The 11,993-nt window shown below is 43.7% G+C and overlaps 1 protein-coding gene across 37 annotated transcripts in view; it reads right to left on the bottom strand.

Annotated features, from left to right (window-relative positions):
• ANK3 (ankyrin 3) overlaps nt 1-11,993 on the bottom strand; it is an 825,851-nt gene that overhangs the window by 38,254 nt on the left and 775,604 nt on the right. For 36 of the 37 annotated variants that reach the window (XM_068258457.1, XM_068258458.1, XM_068258461.1 and 33 more), the window contains one exon: nt 5,872-6,018. In XM_068258457.1, the coding sequence (XP_068114558.1) occupies nt 5,872-6,018 (147 nt within the window). Of the gene's footprint in view, nt 1-3; nt 414-5,871; nt 6,019-11,993 lie in introns of those variants that run through there. The other variant, XM_068258475.1, reaches the window with a different exon arrangement.

The raw sequence follows: 11,993 nt of genomic DNA, 5'->3' as shown, positions 1-11,993 counted from the left end.
ACATACAGCGAAATAATAACTATCAACAAAAATTAAACTGAGAGTTAAGATAAAATGAAATGATAAATAAAATAACTAGGAGTGCATCACAATGAAAATGAACCATGACGTGAAACTGACTTTATGACAATATGCACACTGGGTGATATTATAGGTATTTAAATACACATATGCACAAATGTATTCCAGTTAGTTGGTATTGAATTTAGGTGTGCCAGTGTCCTTGGAAACTCTACACATCATTACACACTGGCAAAACAAGTGCATAAATCTACAGGAAAAGGCAGGCACAAATAAAGCCAACTATAAGTATATTTCAGGCACGGAAAGGACAAGAGGATGTGTAGAATGTGATGAGTAGGGTGATCTTGGAGAGTGAAGAGAATTCGTAGTCATGGGCAAGATCAGAAGCACTGACCAAAGAGAAAAGAAAAAAAATACAACGTGAGCAATGAAGCACAGACATGGAATTATAATGATTACACACATATAGTACATACGGTGATTAGAAAATGGATGTGACTTGCTGGCTTGATGACGATGAAATGAGAGTATGCAATAGATTGGGCAGGCAGTACTCTAGCTATTCTGACCTTGTATTTTCAGGCTGCTGAAACATGATAAAATTGTGGCATGCCTATTTACCCGATCAAGGAAAACACCCACCGGGATCCCTTTAACTTATGTAGTGTATTTAGATCGTTTTATTTGGAATTCAAGAACATGATTGGCGCTTTGTCATTTAAGCCTAACGGTTCTCACTGTAGAGTGGACTTTAACCACTTGCCGACCGCGCACTCATAACGCGCGTCGGCAAAGTGGTAGCTGCAGGACCAGCGACACACCTCTGCGTCGCCGGCTGCAGGCTAATGAATCAGGAAACAGTCGCTCGCGCGGCGGGGGGCTCCGTGAATAGCCAGCGGGCCGCCGATCGCGGCTCGCAGGCTAAATGTAAACACAAGCGGAAATAATCTGCTTTGTTTACATTTTTACAATGCTGCTAACAGTAGCTGCGTTGTACTAGATCAGCGATCCCCGGCCAATCAGCGGCCGGGGATCGCTGACACATGACAGGCAGGAGCCTGTTAGAGGCTGCACAGGACAGATCCGTTCCTGTGCAGCCTCCGATCTCCGGGGCAGGGAGGGAGAAGAGGGAGAGGGGGAATCCTGCGGTGGAGGGGTCTTTGAGGTGCCCCCCCCTCGCCACCCACACGCATGCAGGAGCAATCAGACCCCCCCAGCACATCATCCCCCTAGTGGGGAAAAAAGGGGGGCAATCTGGTCGCTCTGCCTGTTGTTTGATCTATGCTGGGGGCTGTAGAGCCCACCCAGCACAGATCTTCTAAATCAGCGCTGGTCCTTAAGGGGGGTAAAGGCTGGGTCCTCAAGTGGTTAAAGGAAAATCAAGATTAGCAATTTGGAAACATTTTGTAATTAATTAAATTGTGATTCTGGAACTACTGGTGGTACAATAATTGCTTATTTGGTCTACTTTAGACAAATAGCGTGGATACACCTTGCTTCATGAGGGAATAATATCCATCTTCAAAGGCTACATTTTTGCAGCGAGCACAAGATATTGCTCCTGCAGAAGACATGCATTATATAATTGCAAAGCATAAAATGCGTAGATATTATATACATTTCTGTTACTCTGAAAGCCCAAGTTTCTTAAGAAGTAATACTGCAGTCTTCAAATTAAAGAACATCAAGTTATTTTAGTTAATCCGTATGCCAAAGTACTGCACCTGAGATAGTGGGCACAGACCGGCAAAAACGCATTGCTTATATGCTAATAAAGTTTTCTCATTTTTCCTGGCTACTGTCTATAAAAGAGATAAGCAAATAACTTACACTCCTTTTTAAGTTTTTAATTATTTTAACAACCCCGCCACCTTCCTCCTCTCCAGGTATCTCAACAGCACTTATATGCATATCTGGTAAACTAATTATAGTCATAGATCACATTAATGCTCAGGCTGCGGAACAAGTCTTAATTGTCTTTTTTGTGTGGCTCTTTCCACAGTAACCGCAATCTTCTTTCTAGATACATTTGCGGTTTGATTTAGACAGTATAGAATACACAGTCTGGTCTTGATGAGGTGTGTAAGAGTCAAAGAAGAGGTAGGAGCAGCGCCCAATCATACAAGAGTGCAGAGGCAGACTGAGAAGCAGGTTAGCCAAGAAAAAGACACAAGCCTGCAAAGAAAGCAATGCATTTCACATGCATGTTATTGGAACAAGCAGTAAGATGACAAACTGTAAATGCTGTAAATGAAAATTTTCATATTTATGGGCTGCAACCACAACGCGATATCGGTTTCTATTAACAGAGATTACTGTGATTTCTGTAGACCTGCTCCCTTCCATCAATAATGAAACAAGCCTGTTATGAAATATTGAGAATCAGCGGCCCAGGAGGAAGGGAGGAGCCACAGAAGATTAAACATTACTACTGCAGAAAGGGAGGTCTGTGTGAGTAGATCATTTTTAATTATAAACTCTAAAATATAAAGCAACATTTCCAGCTATATTGACACTACCCTATCAGCATATTGAACCATATTATAAATACATATCTCCTGTGTCCATATTAAAGGAATACTATTGATTAACATGTTTTTTTTCAGTTGAGATAGGAAATGTTTGAGAAGTGCTGCTAAGTATACATTTGAATGCTTATATCTTTGTTTACTGTTATCTAATTCCTTTCACACTTTTCTGACTGCAAGTTTGCTCTAATCTGACGGCAGAGTGAGCCATGAGGGGAGGGGGAATTTCCTCACACTTAATCTGTCAACCCTGTGTGTGGGAGAGAAAGCTCTGCCTGTCTCTGAGGTCTCTGCAGAGAGCAGAGGAAATGTATCTTATGTGCAACAAACATTTGTAATTGTGTGTATTTAACCTGACATACTTTTAATATAATATTCAATATTTCACGGTTCTTAGCATGTCAGACTGCTGAGATTCATACCTTTGCAAATGAGACATCCCAAACGTAGCTAAAATCTACACCAAATGAATTAAAGCTTTTGCCTCTGATATTTAACATGAAACGTAGGAAAATGTTTACACAGCTACTTAGACATTATTTGTACATTGTAATTTTAGAACACTTGGTTTTATAGTGTTCCTTTAAGAAATCTACCTCAAAACTGCATTACAGACGTTGTCTGCGTCATCACAGCAGTCTATGGACATGCACAACTGCCGGTATAAACTTAGCAGACTGCAAAATCATTCAATGGGAGCAATGAAGACAAAGATTATAAAGTTAAGTATTCTGGATCTGGCAAAACATTACTGTACTGCATAAATGTCATCTTAACCTCCCTGGCGGTTTAATTATTTTGCCAGGGAGGCTGCAATGTGGTTTTTTTTTAATAAAAAAAAAAATATTTCATGCAGCCAACTGAAAGTTGGCTGCATGAAAGCCCACTAGAGGGCGCTCCGGAAGCGTACTTTCGATCGCCTCCGGCAATCGAAAGTAACAAGATAGGCCGCAATGAGCGGCCTATCTTGTTTCGCTTTCCTCGTCGCCATGGCGACGAGCGGAGTGACGTCATGGACGTCAGTCGACGTCCTGACGTCAGAGCCGCCCGATCCAGCCCCTAGCGCCGGCCGGAACTGTTTGTTCCGGCTGCGCTGGGCTCGGGCGGCTGGGGGGACCCTCTTTCGCCGCTGCACGCGGCGGAGCGGCGGCGATCGGGCAGCACACGCGGCTGGCAAAGTGCCGGCTGCGTGTGCTGCTTTTTACAGAATTCAAATCGGCCCAGCAGGGCCTGAGCGGCGACCTCCGGCGGCATACCCCGAGCTCAGCTCGGGATTACCGCCAAGGTTAAGTAACTTTCACAATTTACACATCAGAATTCCAAAATTCAACTCAATATTGCAAAATTCCAGTGTGAAAGTCTGCATTAGGAATTGTGTGAAATCCATGTGCTCATTCCCAGCGTTTACAGCCTTCAACTTGTAAAACTATACTTACATTTTACATATGTCCAGACAGGCTAGAATTCTTTAGTTTAAAGACCAATATACACTATTCTATGTTTTTATTTGATTAGATGTCAGATTTGTTGTAAAAAAATGTTTTATTCTTTTTTACAAAACTAGAACTAACTGATTGGTATTGGGACTGTAATTGATTGTAATTGTATGAAGTAATACAAAGCTAAAGCCCCATCTACACCATACCATTTTTTTGTGCGATTCGATTCATCGTTTCGATTCAATCCGGCATGTCCGATCAAGATTCGATAGTGTGGTCGAATGTCATTGCAAAACAATGGCAAATCGATCACACAACGATCGAATCCCGATTGGACATGTCGGATTGAATCGAATCGATGAATCAAATTGCAAAAAAAAAATAAAAAAAAAATTGTATGGTGTAGATAGAGCTTAAAAATGGCAGCAGACAAATAGATATCAGCAGATATGTGACATATTATCTATTGGATTATGGAGTGGTGCACAGCTGTACTTAGGTTACCAATTCATATCGTTCAGGTATTAATTATTTATCTGCTCCAAAGTCTAATACTATATAGTGGTCTTTACCACTTAAAAGTTTCAAGAAACTATAATGTCTCTACAGTAAAGCCCTGTTTATTATGCCACTGTCATTTACACACTTTGATGGTGCTAAATAAATTAAGATGTGTTTTAATTCAGTTAATTCTGTGAGTAAAGAAATGAAAATAATGAATTCAAACAATTAGTTTCTTCAGTAAAGGTGTAAAGGTAAATGGTTTATAAGGTTCAATGCAAAAGTAAATCCTTGGTGAGAAGTAAGACATTTAGATTTAAAGTTTTGGGTTTTGAGACACTGAAGCGAAGAAAAAAATTATGATAATGATTTGTATGTGTAGTACAGCTAAGTAATAAAACATTAGGAGCAGAGACACAAGTCTAATATGGTTTCCAGTCCCAAATGAGTCAGCACCGTCTCTGTATAAAATAGCTCTTTATTCCATATCAAAGATTAAAAGGAAACAGCATGGTGTATAGCAGGATAGCGACAGCTCCGCTGTTTCGGGTCATCTACCCTTTTTCAAGCTGTAAAAGCATAACATCCAGTCTTAGCACGTCAACCTCTTTGATTGTTTTTCCCCCATTGGTGCATGCCATACACAGAATAATATGGTTTCCAGTACAGGAAAAGTTAAGAAACACCAGTTGTTTTCTATGCAAAAGAGCCATTGAGCTCCACAACTTTCAAAGTCGCAGAGAGCTCTGTCTTCTAAAGCTTAATTGTCTCAAGTGTCTGGCACTGTATTGTTTTTTCTTCTGCAGAGGACAGTTCAAAAGTTCACTAGTCTGCTCTGTAAAATCATTTAGAATGTTGAGTAGTGTGTAAACTGCAAATATTAGAGAATGATGCAGTGTTATAAAAAAACAAAAAACTATATAACTAAAAATAAAAATGTGAGAATATTTTCTTTGCTACTAATGTTCTAGTAATTATCCATACTACACAACTAATTCATTATATCATCTTTTGCTACATAAATACTGTATAATATTTAAAAAAATGAGAAATCTATATCATTTTATTTTGTGCATTCTAGTTTTTGGTCTCTGGATACTTCAGTACTAAGTAAATGTATACTAAAATCTTTTAGCTAATATACTAAACATTGCATTCACCTATATGTGGGCCTTTTAGGTAAATTCTTCTAACTATGCTACTTGAGATTTACAGTCAAACATTAATATCAACAAATCGCTTGACAGCTAAACATTGGTAAGTTCAGTAGTCATACCACAATGAGGCTACAGTGCATAAATATTCATAGGCTAAATATTTAGCATCCCTTGAAAGAGCCATTACATAGCTATGACCGAATTGTAGAATCTGTACGTTACCATCAACTGCGGGGTCATTGAACACACTGCCGTCTTCTGCAAAGCTTCTTGTTCCACTGATGTTACCGTAATCAAAAATTGGGCCCTCCAGCAATGTCACAATGTCTATTCGATTGATCTTTGTTAGGACATTGGTTAAGGCATCAGCTAAAAAAAATATAACATACAGAATATCTTATTCTTTTCAACTGAGAAAATCAGAGACATATTTAAGACATAGATAGAGACATATATAGAATGAAAACTGTGCGCTGACAAATATTATAGGACTATAAAACGGTGGAGCCCTTCTAAGATACTTCAAACAGGTTTATATAGAAAAGCGCTCTTCTCAAACTCCAGTGACTTCAGTTTACAACCACCTTCAGTCCACACAAAGACATAAAGTAATCACATTCACTATAAAGTAAAGCCATAAAACCAAAGCAGTGCCAGTTTTAGGTCTTCAGACACTGTTGACCCTCCCCACCAAGGATGAAGGGGTACCCAGATGTGGGATTTAAGTGACCACTCCCCGCAGGCCCCCAGCCACAATCAACAGACTGTGACCAGAGAGTGGAAGGCCCCAACCTCGGAGCTGAGGCCTGTTAGTATGACAGCCAGGTTCGGTGTCAGACATCCGGATTGTGCAATGCTCCTAGGAGCCGGCCAGATGGCCACCTCTTGGGGGTTAAAACTAACGCTTTTATCAAGATGTAGCACGTGAGTGTGTAATCTTAATAAAATACAATTGGTTTTACACTATGGTGGCACGGAGCTGCTTGTGCACAGGCAACACACGAGCGGCTCCATGCTACTGTACAGGCAGGACTCACTCATGCAGTCGCAGATTGGCTGCGCTCGTATACAGAGGGGAACAGGCCACTATAGAAAAACCAGAAAGCTCTTGTCGTATTTGCTTAAAGCAGATCCGAGATGAAAAACTAACTATAACAGCAAGTACCTTGTCTAGATATCTTATCTAAAGTTTAGATAGTTTGCACAGCAAATCTAGCTGCAAATAGCTTCAACAGTTTATAATTATTTATTCCTGTGATACAATGAGAGTGGCCATGTTCTGTTTGTCACATTACACACAGGCAAGCTGATCTACAGGATCTTCTCAAAAAAATAGCATATTGTGATAAAGTTCATTATTTTCTGTAATGTTCTGATAAACATTAGACTTTCATATATTTTAGATTCAAATGAACACAACTGAAGTAGTTCAAGCCTTTTATTGTTTTAATATTGATGATTTTGGCATACAGCTCATGAAAACCCAAAATTCCTATCTCTAAAAATTAGCATATTTCATCCGACCAATAAAAGAAAAGTGTTTTTAAAACAAAAAAAGTCAACCTTCAAATAATTATGTTCAGTTATGCACTCAATACTTGGTCGGGAATCCTTTTGCAGAAATGACTGCTTCAATGTGGCGTGGCATGGAGGCAATCAGCCTGTGGCACTGCTCAGGTGTTATGGAGGCCCAGGATGCTTCGATAGTGGCCTTAAGCTCATCCAGAGTGTTGAGTCTTGCGTCTCTAAACTCTCTCTTCACAATATCCAACAGATTCTCTATGGGGTTCAGGTCAGGAGAGTTGGCAGGCCAATTAAGCACAGTAATACCATGGTCATTAAACCATTTACCAGTGGTTTTGGCACTGTGAGCAGGTGCCAGGTCGCGCTGAAAAATGAAATCTTCATCTCCATAAAGCTTTTCAGCAGATGGAAGCATGAACCCACTTTTGAACTAGAAACAGCGGCAGAAGCGCCTGACCTGGGCTACAGAGAAGCAGCACTGGACTGTTGCTCAGTGGTCCAAAGTACTTTTTTCCGATGAAAGCAACTTCTACATGTCATTCCGAAATCAAGGTGCCAGAGTCTGGAGGAAGACTGGGGAGAGGGAAATGCCAAAATGCCTGAAGTCCAGTGTAAAGTACCCACAGTCAGTGATGGTCTGGGGTGCCATGTCAGCTGCTGGTGTTGGTCCACTGTGTTTTATCAAGGGCAGAGTCAATGAAGCTAGCTATCAGGACATTTTGGAGCACTTCATGCTTCCATCTGCTGAAAAGCTTTATGGAGATGAAGATTCCATTTTTCAGCATGACCTGGCACCTGCTCACAGTGCCAAAACCACTGGTAAATGGTTTACTGACCATGGTATTACTGTGCTCAATTGGCCTGCCAACTCTCCTGACCTGAACCTCATAGAGAATCTGTGGGATATTGTGAAGAGAAAGTTGAGAGATGCAAGACCCAACACTCTGGATGAGCTTAAGGCCGCTATCAAAGCATCATGGGCCTCCATAACACCTGAGCAGTGCCACGGGCTGATTGCCTCCATGCCACGCCGTATTGAAGCAGTCATTTCTGCAAAAGGATTCCCAACCAAGTATTGAGTGCATAACTGAACATAATTATTTGAAGGTTGACTTTTTTTGTTTTAAAAACACTTTTCTTTTATTGGTCGGATGAAATATGCTAATTTTTTGAGATATGAATTTTGGGTTTTCATGAGCGTATGCCAAAATCATCAATATTAAAACAATAAAAGGCTTGAACTACTTCAGTTGTGTGTATTTGAATCTAAAATATATGAAAGTCTAATGTTTATCAGTAGATTACAGAAAATAATGAACTTTATCACAATATGCTAATTTTTTGAGAAGATCCTGTATATCTCCAGCCCTCAGCCTGTGAAAACTTCACTCCCCTCTCCTCCTCCTCCTCCTCCCCTCTGCCTCTGAAATCTCTGGCTAGTAACCTCCTCCTCCTCCTGCCCAGACTGTGCTCCCATAAGCCCTTGCTACAGAGCAAAAGTGCCAAGGCACTCTATAGAAGCTATGGGCGAGGCTTGTTTAGTTTATAGAGAATTAGAGTATTAAAACAAAAAAAGTATTTGGCTTGAGGAATGCCCTATAAAGTATATGAAAGGAACACAATTATGCAATGAGTAAAAGCTTATCTCGGATCCACTTTAACCACTTCCCGACCGCCCACTACACAGGGGCGGCGGGGAAGTGGAGCCCTGCAGGACGGCCTCACCCACAGAGGCGGCGGTCCATTTAAGGGCATGGGCGGAGCGATCGCGTCATCCGTGACGCGATCCTCCGCCGGCGCCTGTCACCGCTCGCTCGCCGCAACATCCCGCCGGCTATACGGAAGCGCCGGCGGGATGTTAACCCCGCGATCGCCGCATACAAAGTGTATAATACACTTTGTAATGTTTACAAAGTGTATTATACAGGCTGCCTCCTGCCCTGGTGGTCCCAGTGTCCGAGGGACCACCAGGGCAGGCTGCAGCCACCCTAGTCTGCACCCAAACACACTGATTTCTCCCCCCCCTGCCCCAGATCGCCCACAGCACCCATCAGACCCCCCCCCCCTGCCCACCCCCCAGACCCCTGTTTGCACCCAATCACCCCCCTAATCACCCATCAATCACTCCCTGTCACTATCTGTCAACACTATTTTTTTTTTATCCCCCCCCCTGCTCCCTGCCCCCTCCTGATCACCCCCCACCCCTCAGATTCTCCCCAGACCCCCCCCCCAGACCACCCCCCCCTGTTTACTGTATGCATCTATCCCCCTGATCACCTGTCAATCACCTGTCAATCACTCGTCCATCACCCATCAATCACCCGTCAATCACCCCCTGTCACTGCCACCCATCAATCAGCCCCTAACCTGCCCCTTGCGGGCAATCTGATCACCCCCCCACACCAATAGATCGCCCACAGATCCGACATCAGATCACCTCCCAAATCCATTGTTTACATCTATTCTCTCCTCTAAACACCCACTAATTACCCATCAATCACCCATCAATCACCCCCTATCACCACTTGTCACTTTTACCTATCAGATCAGACCCTAATCTGCCCCTTGCGGGCACCCAATCACCCGCCCACACGCTCAGATTGCCCTCTGACCCCCCCTTATCAATTCACCAGTGCATTAATTACATCTGTTCTTCCCTGTAATAACCCACTGATCACCTGTCAATCACCTGCCAATCACCTATCACCCATCAATCACCCCCTGTCACTGCCACCCATCAATCAGCCCCTAACCTGCCCCTTGCGGGCAATCTGATCACCCACCCACACCATTAGATCGCCCGCAAACCCGCCGTCAGATTACCTCCCAAATGTATCGTTTACATCTGTTATCTTCTCTAAACACCCACTAATTACCCATCAATCACCCCCTATCACCACCTGTCACTGTTACCTATCAGATCAGACCCTAATCTGCCCCTTGCGGGCACCCAATCACCCGCCCACACGCTCAGATTGCCCTCTGACCCCCCCTTATCAATTCACCAGTGCATTAATTACATCTGTTCTTCCCTGTAATAACCCACTGATCACCTGTCAATCACCTGCCAATCACCTATCACCCATCAATCACCCCCTGTCACCCCCTGTCACTGCCACCCATCAATCAGCCCCTAACCTGCCCCTTGCGGGCAATCTGATCGCCCACCCACACCATTAGATCGCCCGCAAACCCGCCGTCAGATTACCTCCCAAATGTATCGTTTACATCTGTTATCTTCTCTAAACACCCACTAATTACCCATCAATCACCCCCTATCACCACCTGTCACTGTTACCTATCAGATCAGACCCTAATCTGCCCCTTGCGGGCACCCAATCACCCGCCCACACGCTCAGATTGCCCTCAGACCCCCCCCCCCTTATCAATTCGCCAGTGCATTAATTACATCTGTCCTTCCCTGTAATAACCCACTGATCACTTGTCAATCACCTGCCAATCACCTATCACCCATCAATCACCCCCTGTCACTGCCACCCAACAATCAGCCCCTAACCTGCCCCTTGCGGGCAATCTGATCACCCACCCACACCAATAGATCGCCCGCAGATCCGACATCAGATCACCACCCAAGCGCAGTGTTTCCATCTATTCTCTCCTCTAAACACCCACTAATTACCCATCAATCACCCATCAATCACTCCCTATCACCACCTGTCACTGTTACCTATCAGATCAGACCCTAATCTGCCCCTTGCGGGCACCCAATCGACCGCCTACACGCTCAGATTGCCCTCAGACCCCCCCTTATCAATTCGCCAGTGCAATATTTACATCTGTTCTCCCCTGTAATAACCCACTGATTACCTGTCAATCACCTATCAATCACCCATCAATCACCCCCTGTCACTGCCACCCATCAATCACCCCCTGTCACTGCCACCCATCAATCACCCGCTGTCACTGCCACCCATCAATCAGCCCCTAACCTGCCCCTTGCGGGCAAACTGATCACCCACCCACACCAATAGATCGCCCGCAGATCCGACATCAGATCACCACCCAAGCGCAGTGTTTCCATCTATTCTCTACCCTAAACACCCACTAATTACCCATCAATCACCCCCTGTCACTGCTACCTATCAGATTAGACCCCTATCTGCCCCTAGGGCACTCAATCACCCGCCCACACCCTCAGAATGCCCTCAGACCCCAGCCCTGATCACCTCGCCAGTGCATTGCTTGCATCCATTCCCCCCTCTAATCACACCTTGAGACACCCATCAATCACCTCCTGTCACCCCCTAGCACACCTACCCATCAGATCAGGCCCCAATTTGCCCCGTGTGGGCTCCTGATCACTCGGCCAAACCCTCAGACCCCCTTCCGATCACCTCCCCAGTGCATGGATTGCATCTATTTTCCCCTCTAACCACCCCCTGAGACACCCATCAATCACCTCCTGTCACCCCCCTAGCACTCCTATCCATCAGATCAGGCCCAATACAACCTGTCATCTAAAAGGCCACCCTGCTTATGACCGGTTCCACAAAATTCGCCCCCTCATAGACCACCTGTCATCAAAATTTGCAGATGCTTATACCCCTGAACAGTCATTTTGAGACATTTGGTTTCCAGACTACTCACGGTTTTGGGCCTGTAAAATGCCAGGGCGGTATAGGAACCCCACAAGTGACCCCATTTTAGAAAAAAAAGACACCCCAAGGTATTATGTTAGGTGTATGACGAGTTCATAGAAGATTTAATTTTTTGTCAAAAGTTAGCGGAAATTAATTTTTATTGGTTTTTTTTCACAAAGTGTCATTTTTCACTAACTTGTGACAAAAAATAAAATCTTC

This window comes from Hyperolius riggenbachi, chromosome 10 (genome assembly GCF_040937935.1).
Source record: "Hyperolius riggenbachi isolate aHypRig1 chromosome 10, aHypRig1.pri, whole genome shotgun sequence".
Taxonomy (NCBI): domain Eukaryota; kingdom Metazoa; phylum Chordata; class Amphibia; order Anura; family Hyperoliidae; genus Hyperolius; species Hyperolius riggenbachi.
Note: the sequence above shows the minus strand (reverse complement) of the source record. Positions and strands in the feature narration are given on the sequence as shown.